Source organism: Phyllobates terribilis, unplaced genomic scaffold (genome assembly GCF_046119375.1).
Source record: "Phyllobates terribilis strain yellow unplaced genomic scaffold, ASM4611937v1 Scaffold_3__8_contigs__length_932513732, whole genome shotgun sequence".
Lineage (NCBI taxonomy): Eukaryota > Metazoa > Chordata > Amphibia > Anura > Dendrobatidae > Phyllobates > Phyllobates terribilis.
In genome coordinates, this window is record NW_027362763.1 from 488,409,584 (window position 1) to 488,436,975 (window position 27,392).

Here is a 27,392-nt window from a genome sequence, read left to right on the forward strand (position 1 = left end):
CTAAGCTGCCAGAATTTTATAAACCGCTATACTCAGATTGCATAGCAGAAGTTCGGATGAGCAATCGTCATTCTTAGCGGACATGCAGTCCATGATCAGGGAGGAGGTCCATAGTACAATCTTTAGCCTTATGCCACCCCAAACAACTCAGACCACTTCTTGCCATAAGAGAGCCAGGTGGGAGATTTGAAGTGTCATCAGAAGAGGGGGCTTATGCATATTCAGACTCCAATCAGGACCCATAGTTAGAGCAAGAAAGTATTCCCAATCTACCCGCAGAGAAAACCGTGTCCTCGGACGAGAAAAGGACTACTTATTAAGGGCAACCAGGAGTACCATGAAGATGGGATACTCAGGTGGCACACTCCATACAAGATAAAATGTTCAGGGGAGAGAGTTACTAGTAAACACGCATATAAAGGCAATGATCCTTTAGGAATGGGAAGACACAAAGGCTGAGCATTTCTAGGGATTTTAAAGCCAGTTTCCCCTTCGATCCGGAGGAAGTCAAACTTTGGGTAGAAAACCCAAAAGTTGTCATTTACATTACCAAAGTGGCAAGAAAAACATTGATGCCTTTCGAGGATTAATCTTGCCTCTGCGACCCCCATGGACAAGAAGACCAAGAGGTTGCTAAATAGCCGCTGATGACTTACAGCCCCTATTATAAGGGCTACCATGGCTGCTACCTCGGTAGCAAGGTGTATGAGCCTTTGGATCGACGAGCTGACAACTCAACTAAGATGCAATACCCCCAGAGAGATTATGCTAGATTCCCTCCCCAGGTTAAAGACAGCAACAGTTTATGGTGGATGCCTCAGCTGAATCTGTGAGGTTTGCAGCCAGAAGTAATGAGCGATCTAATTTGGCAAGACTAGCCATCTGGATAAAAAAGTGGTCAAGAGACAGCTATTAGAAAAAAATGGTCTGTTCCATCCCATTCTCAGGCACACATCTTCGGTCCTGTTCCTGAAGAAATTCTGGAGAAGGCTGCAGACAACAAAAAAGCCTTCCTGGAAGATAAAACTAAAAAAAAACAGTCCTTTTTGCACATACCAGCAGTCTCACAGACAGGATTACAAGGGAAAGGTAAAACTGGAACGTGGAGTTATCCCAAGGGGAGGTAAGGGCAGATCCAGACAGTTTTCTTCCGGCCCATTGGGAAGACCCTGATGCCAAAGAAGTGTGTGTGGGAAGACTTTAGGTTTTTTTTTTTTTTGTTTGTTTGTTTTCTGGAGGGATGGCAGGCCATTACAGACAGCCAATGGATTCTGCAAACCATAAGGGAAGGTTACAGGATAGACTCTTCCCACTTTTCCCCCACAACACTATCAGCTTACTCAGCCACAATCCCTCTCCTCCTCAAAGAGGCTATTGGGAGACTTAAGAGCTTCTATAGATAAGGGCAGGTGAGTCCAGTTCCCCTCTCCGAGATGGGACAGGGTCACTATTCCTCCCTTTTCTCCACAAAAAAGTCTTCTGGCAAATACCATACAATTATAAATCTGAAACCCCTAAATTAGTGGGTCAGGTACAGTAGGTTCAAATTGGAGACTGTAAGATCCCGCATTCCATTGATGGGGAGAGATTCAGTAAATGTGCACATTAGACCTAAGGGATGCATATTACCTTTTGCCCTTTCACCCCAGACACCAACAGTTTTGAGGTTTGCTCTGGAGAGGTAGGGAATAGTCCCACTTCCAATTTACATACTCTTCATTCGGCCTGTCCTCAGCACCTCATATTTTTACGAAAATGACAGGTGGCTGCCTGCCTCAAGACAAAAGGGCATTATTATAATCCCATACCTGGACAATCTCCTAGCAGGTCCAACCACCCTCCTCATTCAGCAGCAAATCCAAACTATCTCCACACTAGAAAGTCTAGGGTGGCGCATCAATTGGGAGAAGTCAGACTTGCAGCCAGACAGTCAAAAGGTATTTCTCGGGGTACTCTGACTCGCGTCACAGAATCTCTTCCCTGTCCCTTTTATAAAAGGAAGAAATCAGGACAAGAATTCAGACCTTCCAGGGGAAAATGGAGTCCCAATCTCATACACTATGAGAATCTTGGGCCTAATCACTTCTTGTAGCTTGAGCGTGCAGTGGGCTCAAGCCCACTTAAGACAACTGCAGAGAGCAATTCTGTCAATCTGGAACAGGCATCTGTCTGGTCTAGACAGGAAGATGAAAGTGTCAACAGACCTAAAAACTTCCTGATCATGGTGGACATCCCTGATAAACCTCCAGAAAGGAGTACCATGGGTCTTATACCACGGACTCCAGCCTGATCTCCTCCTCCCCAGCCAAAGTAAAGGGTCAATACTTTCAGGGCACTTGGTCTCCCGAAGTAAGGAAAATATCGTCCAATTACTGAGGACTAAGAGCAGTTTGGGAATTGCTCCGGCAATGTCAAGATATGATCGGAGGACATCACGTGAAAGTTTTCTCAGACCGTTTTACTACTGTTTCCTTTCTGTGCTGGCAGGGAGGTCCAAGGGGCAGACTTCTACAGGCCTTAGCAGAAAAACTTTCATTGGGCAAAAAAAGTACTTTCCATTTCAGGCGTTAACTGAAGGGTTTGGAAAACAAGAAAGCAGGTTTTCGCAGTAGAGAAAAGATCTGGTCCTCTGAATGAGAGCTAAACCTAGACATTTTTCAATAGTTGACCCAGAGATGGGGTACCCCACACACACAGACTTATTTGCAACCAGAAAAAATACAAAACCACTAAGGTTCTTTATGGACACGAGACGACCCAGAAGGATGCCTTAACTCAGACTTGGGCATTTCCTCCAATCTCATCACAAGAGTCCAATGGAGAATCCAAGAAGATCGAGCCACTGTGATTCTGGTGGCCCCTACTGGCACAAGAGAAGCTGGTTTCCACTCTTGTGTCACATGGCTCTGGTGAATCCATTTCCCCTTCCAGAAAAAGACCTTCTGTTTTCAGGGCCCCTCTTTCATCAGGATATATACTTCCTGAACCTGAGAGGCAGATCCTAAGTTCTATGGGTCTGTCAGACAGGGTGATCACAACTATGCAGGCAAGCAGGAAGCCAGTAGCTTTGGCCATCTATTCCAAAGTGTGGAAGAAATTCTGCTCGCATGTAGAATCCATTTCAGAATCTGCATGTGTGGATATTCCTAAGAATTTAGAATTCCTTCAGCTCTGGTTTGAAAAGGTATTAAGACCTAGCACATTAAGGGTACGAATCTCTGCTCTTAGTGCATTCTTGGACTTCGCACTAACAGACCACCCTTGGGTTGCAAGATTTACTAGGGAAGTCACCTGTTTAAGACCCACAATCAGGAAACCTGTCCTCCTATGGGACCTAAACCTAGTGCTAGGTGCCTTATGCAGATCTCCCTTTGAGTCTAATATCGGACTACTCTCATGAAAACAGCATTTAGTGGCAGTCACCTCAGCAAAACGAGTAGGGGAGATCCAGGCATTGTCGTTAATGGATCCATACCTGAAAATTCTAGAAGACGAGCTAGTATTCAAACTGGATCCCTCCTTTCTTGCCAAGATGGTATTTAATGCGAACTTAAACCGAATGGTTCTACCATCCTTTTGCTAACATCCAAAGAGCGAGACTGTTCCATACTCTGGATGTGAGATCAGTGGTTCATTATGTGGAAATTACAGAACCCTGGAGACAGGACTTGAATCTGTTCACACAGCATTCAGGGAAGAATAGAGGCAAAAATTCAAAAGCAACTCTAGCCAGATGGATAACCTCAAGCCATATCACTAGCATATGAGTCCGAAGATAAAAGAGCATTTAACATTAAAGCGCACTCCACAAGAGCAATTTCCGTGTCCTGGGCTGAGAGCTGGAGCTTCTGTGGATCAAATCTGCAGGGCTGCAACCTGGTCTAATCTAACCACCTTTTGTAGGCACTACACACTAGACATAGTATCATACTCAACAGCTAGCCTACAGACAAAAGGTCCTTTTAGCAGTCCCCACCCTGAGATGCCATTTATTTGGTATTTCTCCTGTCGTGCTGTCATGAGGGATGTCCAGGGAAAATAGGAATTGGTCCTACCGGTAATTGTATTTCCAGGAGTCAATCATGGCAGCACAATTATATTCCCTCCCCCTGCGTTCCAAATACTTATGTGAAAGTAACTTGTGTGGTGATTGGTACAAACACTGAGGGTGAGGTGGGGGGAGGTGGGCTCTTAACTTGTGTTTCCTGTCCCTAGAGAATGAGTAGGACTACCTCCTGTTGTGCTGTCGTCATGATGGACTCCTGGAAATACAATTACTGGTAGGACTAATTCCTATTATCTCTACCTGACTAATTTAAATGGAGGTCTCCTTTTAAATCTGTAGGTTTCCTATCCTTAGGTGACTGACTGCAGTCTCTGCCCCCTGCTCTGATGCTTTATGTATCCCAGCATGCACTGTGATTCTCAAAGGAAGCATTCTCTCTGGAAGTAACGAAAAATCACAATAGCTGTTGGTGTAGTTGGGGAACGGTTGGGAATTTTGAATGCAAGCCTATTAGAAATTAGTTTGGATTACATCATCAAATGGATAAGGATTTAGATTTTTTTTTTTTTTTTTGACCTCTGGATGACCTTAGTCCCTAATACACCCTAAAGAAGCTAAGAGAAAATAAAGAGCACCAGAGCTGTATCTTCAGATTTGAAGGAGCTGGTCATGTTCGGAGGAGTCTGTGTAGATGGAGAGATATAGCTCTTTCCCTTTGAATGACCTCCTTCCCCCTTCATCCAATCGGAAAACATGAAGAAACAGGCAAGCTTATTAAAGCTGTCAGGTCTACTATGGATGTAAAAGAACCCATGGTCCCAAAATCCATTCAAGACATAATGTTCAAAGGGCTAAAGCAAAGTAAATTTTGAAGCTTTCCCATTTTAAGGTTTTGTCTCGAGTGAAAAAGGCTTGAAAAGATTCTTGCCATCAGCCTCAAAACGCAATTATCCTTTTTGACAAAGATTTTTCTGCTATATGGGATAAAGCTTTGTAGCAAAGCCAGGTAGGACTGGGTTAAAGCCTAGCATTGCAGATCTTGATTAGATGCACCTGACTTGATTTGACTAAGAACCAAGGGGGTGTCAGTCTGCTGGATGTTGAGCAGCCAAGTGTGCTGCTGGTGAGTGATCAGCAAAAATGTGAGCTATAGCTGGGAAACATGCCAGGGTCTCTCTCTGAATGTGGACTGCATGGGTCAGCCAGGAAAGCGGAGTAGTCTTTCGAGCAGCAGAGAACTGTTTTTGGAACCTGTAGCCTGTTCAGTGTGAACTGTGCTCGGAGTTGAAAACTTATTTGGCTTTGGAGCTCTGGCTGAACAGGATACAGAGACTGGTAGAATCGCTTCACTTTGTGTATGAAGCTTGCTCCGGGAGAAAGGACTATAATCTGTTTGAGCCTGCACTGACCTATGTGCCCGGTTTAAATGAACAGTTTATTTGCTGTGATACTTTTTGTACCCAGAAGATGCTGTTTTTGGTTTTGAATCCCTTTTAGCGTTTAAAGAAAGTTTAAAAAAAATTAAAAAAACAAAAAACTCCCACTTGTTTGGACCCAACAGCATTGCATGTGTGAACACTACCTAATGCCCATCTCAGAGTGAATCCCTATAGCTCCAAAAATTGAAGTGGCCATTTCAGGCATTTAGGAAATAAGGAAATTAAAACAAATATATTCCTATGAAATAAACATATAATCACCTTCCGATGGCCCGCGCTCTGCTCCCGGTGTCGCTGCTGGCTTTTCGGCTGCTCGCAGTGGTAAATATCTTCCATTACGTTATTTAGTCATGTGACAGGTCACGCGACCACTGACGTCAGTAGTCGCGTGACCTGTCACATGACTAAATGTCATGGAAGGTTGGAAGGTCCACAAACGCGAGCTGCCCAAGACACCAGATGCATCGGAGAAGGAGACCGGGAGCCATTGGAAGGTGAGTGTTTTGTTTTGTTTTGTTTTTTTAACTATTGATGCTGCATTTGCAGCATCGTAACTTGGTCACACTATATAAATCCATGCCGGCTGCATGCATAAATAGTATGACCAAGTTGTCAAGCACGTTTCCGAGTTATGCTAGAATCGCTTGGAAAAGCGCTTGACAACCCGCATGCGATATCGCATGTGCAAAACGCGTGACATACAATTGTCCCTGGCAGGAAAAAAACGCATGTAAAATCTGCATGCATCTTCTGCCAGGGAGATGCAGAAACGCTCAGGAAAAATCCGGAGCATTTCTGCATCGTGGGCACATAGCCTTAATGTTGTTACACTTCAAACCATGATTCTAGTGGCTGACTTCAGCACCGAGTAAGTAACATTCAAGCCTTATCTGTTAATCCTCTTTTTCTCAGATCCTAGATGCAATGGTTTTAAAACTGGATCCATCCTACCCTCCCAAAATGGCCTCAAAGTGCGCTAGGAGTCAAAAAAATCTTGCTCCCTTTCTGTACTAATCCTTGAACCCCAAAGGAAGAACCATAACATATTTTGAATGTCATTAAGTCTTGTAAAATATATTTTGGCCACAAAATCCTGCAGATGAGTCACTTTTTGTATCCTTTCTGGGCCCTAGAAAGGGACTTGAGGTCTCAAAGCACGCTAGATTAAAGGGGTTATTGAGTTGGCTTACTCTGCAGTTAACATGGCAGTTCCAGGATACCTGAAGGTTCATTCCCCTAGGGCTATTTAAACCTCCTGGGCAGAGAAAGTAGATTTCTCAATCGAGCAAATCTATAAGGCAGCAAAATGGTCCTCACCTTGCACTTTCTAGAAGTACTATAGGTTGGACTTGAGGTCTTCAGCTGATCTTTCCTTTTGAGCTAAGTTGTGGACCTATGTTTAAGTTTTTTTTACTCTGTGTTGCTGTCAGGGTTTGACGGGAAAAGGCAGAATTAATTACCGGTAATAGAATTTTTCAGAACCCATGGCAGCACCCTTATATGCTCTCCCGGTCACTGGTAATTGAATCACTGTCTCCTTCATGGTGTGAATTCACATTGTTAGAAAAAAAATGTGGTAGTCATTGATGTCTAACTACTAGGGGATGTCTGCTCATGCTCTGTAAACCATCTAATCTGTTGGAGGGGCTCCTCTTTTATTCTGTATGTTTCCTGTCCTTGAAGGGCAGATCATCTGTGGGTGCTGTCATGGGTTCTGGAAAATCCCTTTACCAGTAAGTGATTGTCTTCTGCTCATTAGTTTAGTTTTATACATACTTTGCATTAAGAAAACATGCTCTGACTATCTTAAGTCAGTAAAAATAATCCACACATTTTAGACAAGACCTTTATTTTGCCTCATTCTTGTAACCCTAACTTTGTCTTTTCTATCAGGTCATGAAGAACTAGAGTGGCTTTATTGCCAATACTACTCAAGTCGTTTCCAGTGGCTTTTTTCCTATTGGCTCTTTGGCCTTTCCAAGTCTTTTGCCAAACCTCTACAGAAAATTTACTTGAGGTGGCAAAGGTTTGATAAGGAAAAAGTATCTAATTGGGGTTCTTCTGACTGTGATGTCCAGTACCTTGCTTCACTCCACTACATAACAAGTGACTTCTGGAATGGAAAGCTGGCCAATGGAGATGAAAACATAGGTAAAAGCATGATACCACTGTCTTTTTATTTTTTTTTAAATGAGATGTTGATTAGCCTAATGTCTCTCTAATATATGGCATTTTTGTTTAAGTAGTAAACTTTCCAATAAGGAACTTCAAGTGGTATACCCATCTTGAATACTTGGAGCAGCCACAGAATATTCCATAAATGTCTGACTAGTGAGTCTTGCACCCCCTTTAGGGCTTTCATTCATCAAAAACCTATATAGATGTTCCAGAAGGAGCTAAGTAATGGTCTCAAGTTGGAATTTGTGGTTGTAGGTTGTTTGCACTTCTGTAGGAAAGAATGGGGAGGTTACGTGATAATTTAACACGTATACAAAATGTTAACTTCGATGAGCTGTTTATAAAACTTGTGAGGGATATGAAACTTTTGAAATAGCATGATTCCTATGACATGTTGATCAAACCACGTGTTCAAAAATCAAATTGGTCCTATTGTTTAGGTATTCAATCGGTGGAAAACTACTTTTCAATGTGCAGGTCTCTCTCGGCTTGGATTCTTGGCCGTAGATGGGGAAAATTCAAGCAAAAAAAGGTATAGCCGATTCCTTTCTAACTCTGGAGATTTTCTCATAGCTCACTGCAATGTCTATAATATAAATACATGCTCCATAACTGGAAATATGTGCTATACTTATTTTTCCAGGTCTACAAAGATGCACTAGAAGGAGTGTACCATATGCTAAAGCATGAACTACACGTTTCCATGGTTGATCACAATACGTTTTGGGTGGTCGCTAAAGTTCAAATGACTAGAATTTGCAGTCTTGCAAAAGTTGCTGGCAACTATGTGAACTGGAAGTTAATTGACGTGCTGCCATGTTACAGGTACAGGGATCAATCTGATTTTCTAGCTCCTACACAACTGGTCTGTATTCGGGAGATTAGCAGCTGTAGGCACAGTGCACTCAGTTTATATTAGATGGTTAAGGGGAATGGAAGAAGTTGGGGCAGGAGTCTCATAGATATTGCTTTTAGCATGTTTTCATGGTGATTTCTCTTATAACTACAATGGGTAACTTTAAAATCCAGACATCTGAAACACTCTAAAAAGGACAAAGCAACACTTATAGGATGCTGCACAAAATTTCTCTTGTCTTTTTATACATCATACAACCTATAAATCGAATCAGCTGCTTTATTTTTTTTATGTACATTGCATATAATGGAATACAATGTATGTAATAAGGGATGATGCTATATATGCACTAAGGGAGGGCCATGTATTTAAGATCACATACTATACATACTACAACCAAAATTTGGAGTGGTTTCTATGATTTGTGCAAATGAGGTGACACATTTGAGTGGGCCCCCAACTCAGGTTTTGCATAAACTTGTACTTGTCATCAGTTTATACTTTGAACTTCTAATTACAAACTGTAACAGTAATTTTCTAGTCTTTATACCAACCTGTGTACCCCCACACACACTATTACACTTGTATTATACTTAGTTATATGAAAAAGTTTGGGCACCCCTATTAATCTTAAGCTTAATGTTTTATAAAAATTGGTGTTTTTGCAACAGCTATTTCAGTTTGATATATGTAATAACTGTTGGACACAGTAATGTTTCTGCCTTGAAATGAGGTTTATTGTACTAACAGAAAATGTGCAATCTGCATTCAAACAAAATTTGACAGGTGCATAAGTATGGGCACCTCACCAGAAAAGTGACATTAATATTTAGTAGATCCTCATTTTGCAAAAATAACAGCCTCTAGTCGCTTCCTGTAGCTTTTAATGAGTTCCTGGATCCTGGATGAAGGTATTTTTGACCATTACTCTTTACAAAACAATTCCAGTTCAGTTAAGTTTGATGGTTGCCGAGCATGGACAGCCTTCTTCAAATGATCCCACAGATGTTCAATGATATTCAGGTCTGGGGACTGGGATGGCCATTCCAGAACATTGTAATTGTTCCTCTGCATGAATGCCTGAGTAGATTTGGAGCGGTGTTTTGGATCATTGCCTTGCTGAAAGATCCATCGCCTGCGTAACTTCAACTTTATCACTGATTCTTGAACATTATTGTCAAGAATCTGCTGATACTGAGTGGAATCCATGCGTCCCTCAACTTTAACAAGATTCCCGGTGCCGGCATTGGCCACACAGCCCCAAAGCATGATGGAACCTCCACCAAATTTTACTGTGGGTAGCAAGTGTTTTTCTTGGAATGCTGTGTTTTTTTGCCGCCATGCATAACACCTTTTTGTATGACCAAACAACTCAATTTTGGTTTCATCAGTCCACAGGACCTTCTTCCAAAAAGAAATTGGCTTCCCCAAATGTGCTTTTGCATACCTCAGCCGACTCTGTTTGTGGCGTGCTTGCAGAAACGGCTTCTTTCGCATCACTCTCCCATACAGCTTCTCCTTGTGCAAAGTGCGTTGTATAGTTGACCGATGCACAGTGACACCATCTGCAGCAAGTTGATGCTGCAGCTCTCTGGAGGTGGTCTGAGGATTGTCCTTGACTGATCTCACCATTCTTCTTCTCTGCCTTTCTGATGTTTTTCTTGGCCTGCCACTTCTGGCCTTAACAAGAACTGTCCCTGTGTTCTTCCATTTCCTTACTATGTTCCTCTCAGTGGAAACTGACAGGTTAAATCTCTGAGACAGCTTTTTGTATCGTTCCCCTGAACAACTATGTTGAATAATCTTTGTTTTCAGATCATTTGACAGTTGTTTTGAGGAGCCCATGATTCCACTCTGCAGAGGAGACTCAAACAGGAGAACAACTTGCAAGTGGCCACTTTAAGTAGCTTTTCTCATGATTGCATACACCTGGCTATGAAGTTCAAAGCTCAATGAGGTTACAAAACCAAAAAAAGTGCTTTAGTAAGTCAGTAAAAAGTAGTTAGGAGTATTTAAAACAAGAAAATGATAAGGGTGCCCATACTTATGCACCTGTCAAATTTTGTTTGAATGCAGATTGCACATTTTCTGTTAGTACAATAAACCTCATTTCAAGGAAGAAACATTACTGTGTCCAACAGTTATTACATATATCAAACTGAAATAGCTGTTGCAAAAACACCAATTTTTATAAAACATTAAGCTTAAGATTAATAGGGGTGCCCAAACTTTTTCATATAACTGTATGTGAACATTCAATACCCTATAAACATGTTGTGCATAATGTAAAGAGAAGAGATTTGTGTAGTGAGCAGAGGTAGGACTCCCATCTTTCTACTCATCAACAGTAATATTTAGACCTCCAACTTAAGGATATATTAATCCTTAACTTAATGATCCAAGTTACGCATATACCCATGTAGTATGCCATCTGATAGATTCCTACACCTGTACATGATCTGAACAAATATCAATGTAAAAAGCCACATAACCATCCTCCATAAAGGCGTTCAGCACCAACCTTAATTTAGCTACATGGTCAGGTCATTCTTGAATTAAAGTGAGTATATTAAAGATTGAACCCTCTTATTAGTAGTAAAGTTGAGGCGGATTAGTTTTGGCTCAAAGTTGCCTGCTTCAGTTTTTATAGTGGCAATTTGCATTAACTCTAGATTGCAATTCATCTCATCACTCTTCATTCCTTGCCATAAAAATTAACTTAAAGGGAACCTGTCATGTCTTATCTACTATGTAAACTGCCCCCATAGCATTCAGTGATGCAATGTGTATCACTAACATGCTTTTTTTTTTTCATTAAAATTAGTGGTAATATAATGAGGATATAACATTTTATGTACAGTACAGACCAAAAGATTGGACACACCTTCTCATTTAAAGATTTTTTTTTGTATTTTCATGACTATGAAAATTGTACATTCACACTAAAGGCATCAAAACTATGAATTAAAGTCCCCGTCACACTAAGTGATGCAGCAGCGATCCCGACAACGATACCACCGGTCAAGGATCGTTGCTGCGTCGCTAATACATCGCTGGTGAGCTGTCAAACAGGCAGGCTCACCAGCGATCAGGGGAGCAGCGACATCGTGGAAAGAATCATTCCACGATGTCCTGCTCCCGGTTACCAGCCTGCTGCTGAAGCAGGAGCAGGCTCGTAACCATGATAAACATCGGGTTACTAAGTGCGCGTGTGCCCCTAGTAACCCGATGTTTACCATGGATACCACTCTGCTACGGTGCGCGGGAGGTTACCGTTCACCTTAGCAGAGCCGTATCTATGATAAACATCGGGTTACTAGGGGCATACGCACACTTAGTAACCCGATGTTTATCATGGATACGACTCTGCTACCGTGAGCGGTAACCTCTCGTGCACCGTAGCAGAGTGGTATCCATGGTAAACAGCGGGTTACTAAGTGCGCGCGTGCCCCTAGTAACCCGATGTTTACCATGGATACCAGCCTGATCGTTGGTCCCGCTGGTCACACACAGCGATGTGTGCTGGCCAGTGAGAGGCCAACGACCAAAAAATGGTCCAGGACACTTTGCAGCGATCAGCGACCTCACAGCAGGGGCCTGATCGCTGCAAAGTGTCACACATAGCGACATCGCTGGTGAGGTCGCTGTTGCGTCACCAAAACTGTGACACAGCAGCGATCTCGCTAGCGATATCGCTATGTGAGACGGGGCCTTAACACATGTGGAATTATATACTTAACAAAAAAGTGTGAAACAATTGAAAATATGTCTTATATTCTAGGTTATTCAAAGTAGCCACCTTTTGCTTTGACTGCTTTGCACACTCTTGGCATTCTCTTGATGAGCTTCAAGAGGTAGTCACCAAAAATGGTTTTCACTTCACAGGTGTGCCCTGTCAGGTTTAATAAGTGGGATTTCTTGCCTTATAAATGGGGTTGGGACCATCAGTTGTGTTGTGCAGAAGTCTGGTGGATACACAGCTGATAGTCCTACTGACTAGACTGTTGGCTGCTTTTTTCTTGCCATAATACAAATTCTAAGTAAAGAAAAACAAGTGGCCATCATTAATTTAAGAAATGAAGGTCAGTCAGTGCGAAAAATTGGGCAAACTTTGAAAGTGTCCCCAAGTGCAGTTGCAAAAACCATCAAGCACTACAAAGAAACTGGCTCACATGAGGACTGCCCCAGGAAAGGAAGACCAAGAGTCACCTCTGCTTCTGAGGATAAGTTTATCCGAGTCACCAGCCTCAGAAATTGCAGGTTAACAGCAGCTCAGATTAGAGACCAGGTCAATGCCACACAGAGTTCTAGCAGCAAACACATCTCTTCAACAACTGTTAAGAGGAGACTTTTTGCACCAGGCCTTCATGGTAAAATAGCTGCTAGGAAACCACTGCTAAGGACAGGCAACAAGCAGAAGAGACTTGTTTGGGCTAAAAAACACAAGGAATGGACATTAGACCAGTGGAAATCTGTGCTTTGGTCTGAGGAGTCCAAATTTGAGATCTTTGGTTCCAACCACCGTGTCTTTGTGCGACGCAGAAAAGGTGAACGGATGGACTCTACATGCCTGGTTCCCACCGTGAAGCATGGAGGAGGTGTGATGGTGTGGGGGTGCTTTGCTGGTGACACTGTTGGGGATTTATTCAAAATTGAAGGCATGGCTACCACAGCATCTTGCAGCGGCATGCTATTCCATCCACTTTGCGTTTAGTTGGACCATTTATTTTTCAACAGGACAATGACCCCAAACACGCCTCCAGGCTGTGTAAGGGCTATTTGACCAAGGAGAGTGATTGGGTGCTACACCAGATGACCTGGCCTCCACAGTCACCAGACCTGAACCCAATCGAGATGGTTTGGGGTGAGCTGGACCGCAGAGTGAAGGCAAAAGGGCCAACAAGTGCTAAGCATCTCTGGGAACTCCTTCAAGATTGGTGGAAGACCATTTCCGGTGACTACCTCTTGAAGCTCATATAGAGAATGCTAAGAGTGTGCAAAGCAGTCATCAAAGCGAAAGGTGGCTACTTTGAAGAACCTAGAATATAAGACCTATTTTCAGTTGTTTCATACTTTTTTGTTAAGTATATAATTTCACATGTGTGAATTCATAGTTTTGATGCCTTCAGTGTGAATGTACATCTTTCATTGTCATGAAAATACAGAGAAATCTTTAAATGAGAAGGTGTCCAAACTTTTGGTCTGTACTGTACTTTTAATCATACCTGCTCGTTCAGTCATAGGGGTGTGATTTTTCACATGCAGCCATGGGCTGGAAAGTACACAGCTTCACTGCGCAGGTGCGGGGAGCCACTCATCGCGCATGCGTGGCTCCCAGCACTGGAAGCTTTACTTCCTGCCCATGATACTGCGCAAGTGCACCACAACTTCAGCGCTCGCCAGGAGCAAAATTCAAGTACGTAGGCATCGCCAGCACTGACTGAATGTTGCGCCCACCCATGACTGAATGTGAGAATCACACCCCCTATGACTGAACGAGCAGGTATGATTAGAAGTACACAAAATGTTATAGCCTCATTATATTACCACTAAATTTTATTGAAAGTGTTAGTGATGCAATATGCATCACTTACACTATGGGGGCAGTTTACTTAGCAAATAAGACATGACAGGTTCCCTTTAATCAGAATCCAGTTTCCACTGCATTTCAGCCTTGCTACAAAATGATCTCCTTGCATCAGATCTGTGATCTTCTCCTTGGCGCAGAAGAAACTGAGAAGGCAGTTGATACCACTGTTATGCTGCCCAAAAGTAGTCTGGTTGCTTTTAAAAGGGATTGGTGTTTGAAATGACTCTTGTTAACCAGGTTTACCTCCAAAGAAGTAGTCATCAATGTTTTGCATCAAAGGGCTTTACAGATGAGAACATTGATCCTCATAAGATTGCCTCTCCAATCAATTCTTGGTCATAAAGAGCCTTAAATGTTCAATTGCTGTGAAAAATGCTTCAAAGTGGCAGGAATTTCTCCAAAAAAAGTGGCTGAGATGTTTAATACCAATGCAGAGCTTGCTCAGTAATGGGGGCATGCAGGTGTCGGTCGATTTACATGCAGTGGGGAGAAAATGTTTAAAGACCGGCCTGGTGTCAAAGACAGCAGAGATGAGATCTCAAGAAAAACCTCAGACTGTAGTCTAATCCTTCCTGCAGAATGTCAAAGGACTGGTCAAAAATGTAATTTCTTTAATGAAGCCCCCTTCAGACATTGCTATCTGGAAGAATACTTGTCCAAAGGAGAAAAGGAGAGTGCTACTAGGAGTCTCGGGTCAGCAGTAGAGCATTGAGACCATTCATGTGTGGGGTTGCTTTTCATCAAAGGGAGTAGTTTCACTCAGTTTTGTCTAGGAACACTGCCATAAGTAAAAGAATGGTATCTAAACAATCTCCAACTGCACCTTCTTTCAACGAGCCATAAGCCATTTACTTTTTTCCTATCACCATTGACTGAACTACTGAGACAAAGGATCCACCCTTCAAGGACCGGAAACCTACAGAATGTAAGGGCAGAGCTTCTCCACATCAGTTGGTTTCTGGTCCTTGTAAAGGGGAACCTATACCCTGGAAATTCGTCCAGGGGAATGATCGTCCTGGGATATTGAACGCTTCTTACCCTGGCCTGGTCGTCTTGGGAAGCTGTTTTGCTCTGGCTGCAGCAGAACCAGTGTGTCCTGGAAGCACCGACATGATTTCCCAGGGGAACTTGGCTGGTGTGCAGAAGAATGGTGGCAGCAGCATGGTAATTCGAAGTGTCCACCAGCCGCCATGTCACCCTGGATCTGCGCAGGGCGCACTGTTGACCCCAGGAGCACCAAAAGTGGTGATTCAACTTCTGGGCATTGCCAGAGAGGCCCTCATTTTAAAAGGCCAGTTCTGCATATCATTGTGGCATTTACTGGTTTTAGAATAGCAGTGGTCAGCCTAATAGAGTATCAGCTAAGTGGCAGCCTGTGAATCCGTCTTTAGCAGCATCAGCACCAGAAGATGGTGTTCGGATTCTGCCAGCAAGACTAGAAGATCATTTGGAAGAAGTTAGTCCACCACCTAATCTGTTGCTTAAGAGCTCCTGAGTGGTAAGTGACCCCCTGGAATGTACACCTTGTAATGGGTTTTTACTTGTCATTCCTTGTTTAGTAAAAACTTGGGAAATGTGTGGCAAAAACCAAGCACAGGGAATGTTATGCATGGAGCGGTTACAAAGTTCATGGGAGATGAGGTTGTCAGTCTTTTCTATGCAATTCTGTCTCTGAAGAATCCCCTAACTTCCACTTGTTTAAAGATCTAATATCTGAAGTGAAGTTAAGAGTTCTCTAAGGTCCATTATTCACCCTTAAGAAACAAAGGGAGGAAAATAAAACTCCAGAGCCACATCTTCGGAATCTGTGGAGCTGGTCATGTCAGAGGGGAGTATATTTCTTTCGTCCTCCTTCTCAAAGAAACAATCTGATTAAAGCTCTTGGGTCCATTATGGACATAGAATAACCCAAAATGCTTCCAGGACATTATGCTGCTCCAAGCCACCAAACATTAATGTTGACCTTTCCTGATTATAATAATCTTTATTTTTTTATATAGCGCTAACCTATTCCGCAGCACTTTACATACATTATCGTCGCTGTCCCCATCAGGGCTCACAATCTAGATTCCCTATCAGTATGTCTTTGGAGTGTGGGAGGAAACCAGAGAACCCGGAGGAAACCCACGCAAACACAGAGAACATACAAACTCCTATTATAAGAGTGAAAGAAAAGTGTTCTTGCAATCAACCACAAAACTCAATATCCCTTTTGAAGAAGACTCCTCAGCTATATGGGATAAAGCTCCAAAGTGTTATGGCTATTTCAAAGGCTTCTTGAAAATCTGTATTGCCTTTTGATATGTGATCTCTTAAAGGGCCCTCTTGATAGGAAAGCAGATGGGACTCTTGAAACTAGTTCAAAAATCTTCTGCAAGTTTCTTTAAACCAACAGTTTCAGCAACCTGTATGGTTGGCCTGCATGGAAGACCAGCCAAATAAAACTGCAAGGGAAAATATCCTACCCGCTATCCCTGATGCAGAGGCAGCAGCATTTCTGGCTGCTTCTGCAGACAGAGCAGCTGACTTCGCTGTTAAGCGCACCGACATGGCATGTTGTGCTTTGTGGGTGAAGTGCTGGCAATGAGACATCCAATTGAAATCTAGACATTGTTCCATTTCTTCCACGTCACATCTGGCAAGCGGTGGAATGCAGTCTGCACCACACTCTTCGGTTGCGGCGGTATAGTTTTCCAGAACAATGACATCATCCACTTACCACCACCGTTCACACCCACCCCTTCCTGCCCTGACTTGTATAAAGTGGGACACATCTCCCACATATACGCACCCTTGTGGGATTCCTGGACTCAATTAAGTTTCACAGCTATATGCTTGGCCTGATACTTTCTGATATGCACCCTGAGGACTTCAGTCTCTTTTGTTTCTGAAGGGGTTTTCTAGATCTCATTTTTCTCTCATTATTCTTCTGTATTTTACCTCCGGTCTCCTTCTGGAATGAGTATCTTGTGGATTCTAAGCCTGCCAGCTCCTTTTTTGATCTTATGGCATTGATTTCTTACTGATTATTCTTATAGGCACAATTTGCGCTTGAATATGACCACCTATGCTTGAACAAAGTGACTCCCCACTTGGCAACCTTACATATGAGCTTTATACATGTTGAAGAAAAAATATATGTATGTAACATGTATGGCTTTATTATTTAGGTGACCATATTAAATTTAGTGTTTTTATATTCTTTATTGGCGCAGATAACCTTGATAAAGGCATTTAGCCGAAACGCTCCGTTCGTTCTCATTTATGGTCACTCTTTTGGAATAAATTTTAATTTTGGAATGAGCTATTCCTTTACTTATTACTGCCGGAGGTTTTAGTGAAGCGATCATTGGACTATTTTCCTCCTGAGCACAAAATATTTTTATGCGAACCCTTGCTGTCCTTCTGATTGTTTCATTTCTTGTCACGGGGAATACCTGTTTGTCCCTGTATTGGCTGACCTCTTAGAGAAAGTGAAGTGGGGGACAATGAGAAATTCTTCTCTAATTATTGCCATCATATAAAATATCCCTTTTTGGAGGAGATGGTTGGAAGAGGTCCCCAAGAGACTAAGAAAAGTTGGGGAGTGGGGGTGGAAAAGGTGGGGGACAGGAAAAAGGGCAGAGCTTTCATGTTCAAAGGCCCTGTGCAGTTATGCCAGACCCAAGGTAGAGGGGAGACTTCTTTTTTTTTTTTTTTTTTTTTTTCTCCCTTCTCTCTGCCTGCCTGGGCTCCGCTTTCATCTATTGGCCAGATTCTCAACATTCAGACCTAAAGGTAGTGTTTCTGGCTGATCCCCCTGCAGAATTTTGTGGTAACAAAAGCCTGGAATTTTCTAGGGCAACAGCTAGTTCTGGACGAAGTCCTGCAGCTAGTAAATTATTTTTTTTTTTTTTTTTTTTTTTTATTTCAGAGATCCCAGAATAAGAGGGATTCTACCCTCCCCTCTTTTTGGTATGAAAAAAAACGACCAACTGAGACAACTTTCAGGACAATAGTAAACCTGAAGAAGCTAAACAGATTCTTGAAAATAAGATCATTCAAGATGGCATCCATAAGATTGCTATATGGTAATCTTGATTTAAAGGATGCATATTAAGTTCCAATTCACATACAACCCCCAAAAATTCCTGATTGTAGCTCTTGGCATAGGAGAGCAAGTATTTTCAGTTTTGGGTTCTTCCCTTCAGGTTGTTGATGAACTCTCACCTGCAAGAGGATATCACCAGTGCATCCTTATCTCAACTTCCTGATTGTGGGCAGATCTATCCAGCACTACAGAACTCTGGCAGAAATCGGCTCCCTTGACATGTCTAGGTTGGCTACTGAATATAAAGAAACCAAGGTTGAAGCCCAAGAGTACAAGTTTTCCTTTCTTAATTTCAGTCATTTCTCAGAGGAGGAACCCAGTCACAACTCTAAGGAAAGCAATGTCATTAGGAACTCTAACCTCCTGCATCCTGACAGTAGTGTGAGCTCAGGCACACACGTGTTAAGCCCCCGTCTCACATAGCGAGATCGCTGCTGTGTCACGGTTTTGGTGATGCAACAGCGACCTCACCAGCGATGTCGCTATCTGTGACACTTTGCAGCGATCAGGCCCCTGCTGTGAGGTTGCTGATCGCTGCAGAATGTCCTGGACCTTTTTTTGGTCGTTGCCCTCCCGCTGGTCAGCACACATCGCTGTGTGTGACCAGCGGGAGCAGCAATCAGGCTGGTAACCATGATAAACATCGGGTTACTAGGGGCAACGCGCACGTAGTAACCCGCTGTTTATCATGGTTACGAGCCTGCTAAAGTGAGCGGTAATCTCCCGCTCTCTGTAGCAGAGTGGTAACCATGATAAACAGCGGGTTACTAGGGGCACGTGTGCCCCTAGTAACCCGCTGTTTACCATGGTTACCAGCCTGCTCCTGCTTCAGCAGGCTGGTAACCAGGAGCAGGACATCGTGGAAAGATTCTATCCATAATGTCGCTGCTCCCCTGATCGTTGGTGAGCCTGCCTGTTTGACAGCTCACCAGCGACCACATAGCGACACAGCAACGATCCCTGACAGATCGTATCGTTGTCGGGATCGCTGTAGCGTCTCTAAGTGTGACGGGGCCTTTACAATGGGATATCCTGTCAAACAAGTATGCATTGAAAGGACTGTTTTAAAACTAACTTCAACAATGACTCGGTCCCTCTGGTTGGAGCCAAAATATGTTCAGAAGAGTCCATAAGATGAATCTTATATCTTGATCATTTCAACAGGCGCAAGCCCTCAAGGATGGAGTAATCATAGGGAGGATCTCCTCGTCAAAGGCCAATCAATGAGGCAAAAAAATGCAGTTCCTCCAACCTAAAGGAGCTCTTGGCAGTAAGGTAGTCACTAAGAAAGCTCCTTCCATGGTAACCACGCAAGAATCTTAAAAGACAACAAGGTTACTGTTGCTTATATAAACTCTTAAGGGGGAGCAAGGTCCAGATCCCTAATGAGTGTCAATTTAGATCTTTCGGATGTGGTCTCTCCTTTTCATTCTATGGGAAGCGCTGTTGAAAGATAAGAGCATTGAAAAGCGAACTTTCTGAGCTGCATCCAACTGAAGCAGGGGAATGGACCCTGAATCAGTGTTCAATCTGATTGTATGTATACCTATGGGGGCTTCCAGAGAAATATTTTTTGCAGAACAGGAGGGTAAAAATCTGCTCTTTAGATCCCAGGGAATACCCAGTGGATGTGTTCCTATTCAAATAGGATTTTGGTCTAGCCTATGCTCTTCCTTCTATAATGTTGATCCCAGCAGTTCTAAAGATCGGGGAAGATCGAGCAAAGGTACTTCTCATAGCCCTATTTTGGCCCAAAAAACCTTGGTTTTCATGGATGGAAAGACCCACAACTTGGTGACTGACATTGTCAGATTCCAGAGCTGCTGTCTCGAGGTCAAATTTTACATACTCAAGTGTCCAATCGGCATTTAACAGCATGGAAGTTGAAAGGAAGCTACTAGAACATTGTTTTCCAAACTCCAGTCCTCACTGCCCCAACAGGTCATGTTTTCAGGATTTCCTTGGTATTGCACAGGTGATGGAATAATTTTCAAAGCTTCAGAAATTGACACGTTCTCACCTGTGCAATACTAAGGAAATCTTAAACTGATCCTATTGGGCAGTGAGGATTGGAGATGGGGAAACTGTACCTGTGTTTTTTGCCAAATTTGATCACTACATTACTGCAGAGTAGGAAAGCGGTAACAAGAATCTACAGCATAACATGGCAAAAATTTCTAGTTGGCTCAGGCAAGAATAGAGGATGGAATACGAGTCAAAGCCATATTAGAATACCTCCAAAGTGGACTAGAATTAGGACTGTCCTCAAGGATTCTTAAGGTCGCATATCTGCTCTGGGCACCCTATGCAACTATGATCTGGCCAGTGATCAGTGGATCTCTTGGTTCACAAAGTTCTGGCCAGTTTCCAATCCAAAAAATACCGCCTTGGGATCTTGGGTTTAAAACCTCCATGTTGAATCCATGGATTCAACATCTATTAAGCTCTTCGCGCTAAAAACTTTTGTTCTGGGGCTCTGACTTCAGCACAGTTTAGTGACATTCAAGCCTTGTCTATTAATCCCCTATTTACACATCCTAGAATACAGGGTAGTTTTGAAACCAGATCCAGTTAACCTTCCCAAGGTAGGCTCAAAGTTACATATGAGTTAGGAAATTGAATTTCCAGGATTATCATAGAAAGAGGGGAACCCAAAGTAAGAATACCACTCTGGATGTCAGGACAAGTCTTGTAAATTATATTTCTGCGAAAAACATGGAGATGTAAGCCACTTTGTTTCATTTCAGGACCCTAGAAAGGGTCTTAAGGCCTCTAGAAGTACACTAGCTAGGTGGATTAAAGGGGTTCAGTGAGTTTACTCTACAAGTAACAGGGCAATTCCAGGAAACCTGCATGCTCATTCTACTAGGGCTATTTAAACCTCCTGGACAGAAGACGGGTGTCTCCATCAAGCAGACTTGTAGGGCATCGCCATAGTCCTCACTTTATACCTTCTACAAGCACTATAGGCTGGATTTGGGGTCTTCTGCTGATCTTTCTTTCCTTTAGGAGAAGGGTTATGCAAGCTGTAGTGCTGCCCCAGGTTTAAGGGTCTGCTCTGTAAATTTATGTGGTGCTGTCGGGGGGGGGGGGGGGGGGGAGGGGCTTGTCAGTAATGAGATTTTCCAGGACCCATGACAACACCCTTATAATCCCTCATGTCACTGGTGATTGGTCACTTCATTTCCTTCATAGTGGTGGTTTCAGTGTGAAAAAATTAAATTGTATGGTGTATAGAAGTATTAAGGAGTGTCCTCTCATGTTCAGTAAGCTGATGCATTGGAGAGGTTTCATACTTACTCTGTGTTTCCTGTCCTTGAAGGGTGGATCCTCACACCCACTGACTCCCAAACACATTAGAGTAATGTCAGCCAAACCACCAATATCGACTGGTTCAGATGACTGCCAACGCCCCCGTACGGAGACTGAATGATAGTTGGAAGAGATGCTCATCGCATGTCCGATTTTGGACTGCCGGTGGATTATCTCATAACTAACATCAGAGCGCCTGTCCGGCTGAGCACTCCTGTGTGGGATATGGCAGACAGCCTGCTTGTGTCCTTCAAGCTTTGGGAAAGAATGGGTTGCCATCAGTTAGGTTTTGGCCCAGAAGCTGATATCAACCATGCCAGGGCAAATTGCAGAAGCCCTGGAAAATAAGGGTCAACACTGCAAATATTGAGCCTTTGCATAAACTTTATGGATGTCAAAAGTTTAAACTTATGGAATGCTTCTAATTGTACTTCATTATACCATAGAAAGATCTAAAAACACCACAGCAGCCATTGGTACTCTTGTTCTTTCCTTTAGCCATCCAGTTCGAGCTGGCGTTCATTATGCTGGTTCTGGTATAGATTTGACCAGATATCCAGCATCTTTTGCAGTATCATGTACTGGGCCTCTCTATTTAGATATCTAGCAAGGGGTCTTTCCACCACTTTTCCGAACCTAAGGGTGCGCTCCAGGCTGTAGGTGTCCTAGAAGATTTAGTATGATGGAACGTGTGCCTATAGATTGAATTGAAGGACATGAGATGGTCTAGCTACATAAATTCTCTCAATCCGATAATGCTGTTGGCAATGTGGGATGACTACTGGTACCTTTTTAGGCTTGTTATAACAAGAAAATGGAATAAACCCCTAAAATATAACTTTTATTAATATGGTTAAAAATACCCATAGCGTAACACTCTATAGGGTCACCAACAAATTTGTACTTTTTCCCCCATCATTGTTTAATCAAATACAATCTAGAAGGGGTGGGGGAAGTGTATTCGCTCTTACTTACCCTACCTTACCATGGAGGTTGGCACCCTAAGTGCCCCCGCTCGCTCAATGTCAGCTTTTCCTAAATGACCCTAATAGGGACTGACTATCCAAGAAACCACCACCATCAACAAACAAGTGCTACATTGCATTATAATGACTTGCATCCAGTGAATGACCATAATAGTGCAGGGTCTTAGACTTTAGGATTGAACAGTAGATAAAATAATTACCCTTGCTGTGAACCTCTTAAGAATACGGCGATAAAATTGATTGTAGAGCCGTAACAGTAAGTAATATGAATAACAATCAAACATAGTATAGTGGCTAAAATCTATAAGCCAAATGAGTGAAATGCTACAGCAGAATGAGTTCGCATAGAGCAAGATCTCAAACACTATAAGCAAAGCAAAAGCAATACATTGGGATCAATGACTTGGTAAAAATACAGAAGACCAAAGAATAGATAAATGGATGTACTTATCTTACAAAGTATTGAACAAGCCTAACCCGACTCATTTCCCCCAGGTAATGAAAGCCAGGCTTCATCAGGGGACCTAATTTGGTTGTAGAGGGGACGTTCCTACAATGAGCAACATCTCTATCCCATGCATGATGGGATACTTACTGAGGCTTGCTCTCTAAACATGTCACTTCAGCTCTATATATTTTATGTAGACTATATAGATCTACAGTGCTGGACTAATTTAACAAATATCTTGCTATGGCACAGTCACTGCATTACAACAGTGGAATAGACATTTTGTGTGTGCAATCACACGATACAGAAAGTCAAAGGCTGTTTTTCCTGGAAAGGCTAGGGGGTCTCAAAATTTCAGTAAATGATCTGACACTGAGGACACATGAGACTTCAGATCATGTGCTTATATAATAATCTAAATTTTGTTCCTCTAGGATGTTCACAGCCACTGGAGATTTCTTCTATCAGGAGCAAATCAAAAACATCCTGTTTAGAAAGCAACTTATAAACAACTGGCTCTTTCAAGAAGAAAATTTCTGGGTGGTCAATCTTCTTCCACAGAGCCTTCTTCTGCTGTTGGAATATGACACCAAAATATATGAAGGTAACCTGGCATTCTTTTAAATGTGGCACCAATTGTAATTAAGGCATTTATTTGTCAAACCTTGTTAAATACTGCAGGGTTAGCTCCATTTCCTATTTTGGTAGATGGGTGTACAAGAATATAATGCATCCCATTACAGACTGTGGGGCTATGAATATCCCATCCAAAAGCTCAATTCCATCTGCAGCTGTAAAGAGCATTTTGTTGGTAACCCAACAAGAATCCAACACTAGCAAACAATTTACTGTTCATCCAGAGACTCTTTGCTTAAACATTTGGTATGACTATTTAAAAGGAACCTGTCATGTAAAAAAATCACTAACCTACAGATATGGGGTTAATCAGCAGGTTAAAGGGAATCTGTCACCCCCTGGCACTTATCTAACCTCTAATATGAGCATACAGGTGATAGAGATGTAAATCTATACCTACCTGTATGCCTCATATTAGAGGTCTTGTTGCTGTGAAATGTCTTTATTCTTACAAGTTTCTGATGCGTTCCCGTCCCGGGGCCCGTAAGAAATCCCACAAGAATAGTCAAAATATAGTAACCAAATGTACCATTTCTAACTTTGCACATTTATGCACTGATTCATTTGGTTACGATGACATTTTTACCATGAGGATTATATAGTGTTTCTCTATGTATTTTATGCTACACTGTTTGTATGGACTGTCATCTGCCACAATATAGAAAAACTTTATAGGCGCTCTCATGCAGCCATATATACATGCTTGGGGAATTTTTCACCTTAGGGATATGTATCTTTGGGCCATTATTTATTTTTTTATTATCCGTCAGGTATTCTTGAGGCAGCAACATAGCTGTTACACACACCCTTTTGGGTGATCAGTGTGAGTGCGCTTCTCTGCTTTTAAATCTATTTGTTATTTTTAATAGAATGTGTGTGTGTGTGTGTGTGTGTGTGTGTGTATATTATTGTTTATATAGCGCCATGGAGTCCATGGTGCTGTACATGAGAAGGGGTTACATACCAAATACAGATATCACTTACAGTAAACTAACAATGATAGACTGGTACAGAGGGAAGAAGACCCTGCACTTGCGGGCTTACATTCTACAGGATGGTGGGGAAGGAGACAGTAGGTTAGGGGGGTTGCAGTAGCTCCAGTGTTCTTGAGGTGGCAGCAGGCAAGGTCATGGCAGGCTGTAAGCTTGCTTGAAGAGATGAGTTTTCAGGTTCCGTCTGAAGGATCCAAATATGGAGGCTAATCGGACGTGTTGAGGCACAGAATTCCAGAGGATGGGGGATATTCGGGAGAAGTCTTGGAGGCGATTGGATGAGGAACAAATAAGTGTGGAGGAGAGAAGGTCTTGGGAGGACTGGAGATAACAACATAAGGGAATATATCGGGAGATTAGTTCAGAGATGTACAGAGAAGAAAGGTTATTGACGGCTTTGTAGGTCAGTATTAGTAGTTTGAACTGGATACGCTGGGCAAGTGGGAGCTAGTAAAGGGATTTGCAAAGGGGGGTAGCAGAGGAGTAGCGAGGCAAGAGATGAGCTAGTCTCGCAACAGAGTTAAGGATGAACTGGAGAGGTGCGAGAGTGTTAGCATGTAGGCCACAGAGGAGGATGTTGCAGTAGTTGAGGTGGGAGATGAGGGCATGCACAAGCATTTCAGTAGATTGAGGGTTGAGGAAAGGACAGCTCAAAAATATTTCCAGAATCAGGAGGCGATAGGTGGCGAGAGCTTGGATGTGTGGTTTGAAGGACAGGGCAGTCAAGGGTTACTCCGAGGCAGCGTATTGCCAGTACAGGGGAAAGTGTGACGTCTTTTATTGTGATAGAAAGATCAGGTGGGGAAGATATGCAAGTTGAAGGAAAACGATGAGTTCAGATTTGTCCACATTGTGCTTGAGGAAGCGAGAGGAGGATATAGCAGACATGCTGGATTCTGGACAACAGAGAGGTGATGTCTGGGCCAGAGAGGTAGATCTGGGTGTCATCAGCGTACAGATGGTATTGGAAGCCATGGTATTTTATGAGCTGTCCCAGGCCAAGGGTATATATATTGAGAAGAGTAGGGGTCCTAGGACAGCCTTGAGGGACTCCAACAGAGGGCGGGATGAGGAGGTAATATGGGAGTGGGAGACGCTAAATGTGTGGTTGGAAAGGCACGAGAAGATCCAGGATGGGCCAAGGTTTTGGCCCATGGGCATCTGTATTAGGAGGCAGTGGTCAACTGTGTCCAAAGGCAAAGGACAGGTCAAGAAGGAGTGTAGAGAATTGTCTGTTTAGCTTTGGCTGTAAGTCATCAGTAATTTTGGGAAGGGCAGTTTTGGTGGAATGGTGGGGGTGGAAGCCAGATTATCAGTTGTCGATAGTTAGATGAGAACTGAGAGGAAATTTCAGTGTGAATGTGTTGCTCAAGGAGTTTGAAGGCAAAATATATAAATATTGTACTGTTTATCTACTTTGGCTATTCACTCCGTTTTTGTGTAGGATATATGTATTTAGTTGTGGAGTGCCCTAATATTTAACCCAATTGATTGGTCTTAAGTTATCACCCATCATGTGGACTAAGCAAAACTATCAAACATCCAGGTGTATGCACCAAGTTTAACACTCTAAATTCTGCAAAACGTCTTAATTAGTGTTGAGCAAGTATGTTCTATTAACCCTTTCGCCGAGTCTGCTCGGGCTGAGCTCCGAGTATTTACAGCTGCTCGGTGATGAGGTTAAATCGCTCCCATGTGCGTGATTTGCATCTGTTTGACAGCTTTATTACATGTGAGGAATGTCTAACAGTTGCAAATCATGCACACGGGAGCGATTCAACCATATCACCGAGCAGCTGTAAATACTCGGAGCTCGGCCTGAGCATACTCCGACAGAACATACTCACTCAACCCTCGTCTTAATTACATGTCTAACTACAGAGCATGCTTATATGCTGCTATTTTAAGTACCATGTCAGATTTTTGTGCTGCCCATTAACAAAATGCTTTTCTTTTTTTCCAGAGTCCCTACATGGAGATACCCTAGTAGCCCACTTAAGTAGATTAATCTGGCTCTATTTGCATACTGGTCAGCAGCTCTACATTGATGCCATGAAGGGTTTTGTCTACGAATGTGCTTATTCAAGCTATGCATCTCAAATCTATGAAAGTGCCAGTCTAGCCATTGTGTGGACTTGAACCATTTTATAGATTTATTTTTTTTATTTTTATTATAGAGAAGTCCTTTTTGATCCCACATTTTTGCTAGTTCTTTTAACTGCTGAACTTGAACAATGTGTAACGATTTTATCTTAATGGGGTTTTTTAGATCTAAAACATTAATAATTTTAGTGCGTTTTTAAGCGTTTTAAAATTTAGAATTGTGAAATCTGTAGCACTTGCCATCTTTAATCCAAGGTAAGTTGGTGGTCAACTTTGTAAACCTTTTGAAGCTGTCATACTTTAAAATTTGAAGCTTAGAGGTGCTTTCTCACAGGCTGAGTTTTGCATTGGGTATATCTGGTATATCAATTGTATTTCAAAATTATCTTTGACGCTGCACCTGATGACTTGCCACTTGCTAGAAATGGCCAAAAACATTATCAAAGATTTTTATCATTGTCACTTGATTTAACTTAGAAGGTGATATGGCTACATCTATAACTATACATTGTTTTTGTAATTTTAAAATCTGTTTATCTAGAAGATAAATGTTGTAAATCTACAATCTGATGGCAATAAATGCCTAGTTCTAAACTGCATTATGGTTTTGTTTTCTTTTTTGTCTAATGAATCGTATGAACCATATTTTCAAATTCAGTATAGAGATCATTTTTGAACACTAGCTGTATAACTAAACTTCTCCTTCCTATTGAATGTGCTCCGTGGGCCAAGTCTCTAACCAAAAGTGGGTCAACC

The 27,392-nt window shown here is 42.4% G+C and overlaps 1 protein-coding gene across 1 annotated transcript; it reads left to right on the forward strand.

Annotated features, from left to right (window-relative positions):
- The first annotated feature begins 647 nt into the window (after positions 1-647).
- LOC141258574 (uncharacterized) lies at positions 648-26,672 on the forward strand. The gene is made up of 8 exons (XM_073673548.1): positions 648-829; positions 948-1,089; positions 2,093-2,255; positions 7,339-7,596; positions 8,064-8,155; positions 8,267-8,448; positions 23,340-23,509; positions 26,497-26,672. The coding sequence occupies exons 1-8, from the start codon at positions 648-650 to the stop codon at positions 26,670-26,672; spliced, it is 1,365 nt and encodes a 454-aa protein (XP_073529649.1).
- The last annotated feature ends 720 nt before the right edge of the window (positions 26,673-27,392 follow it).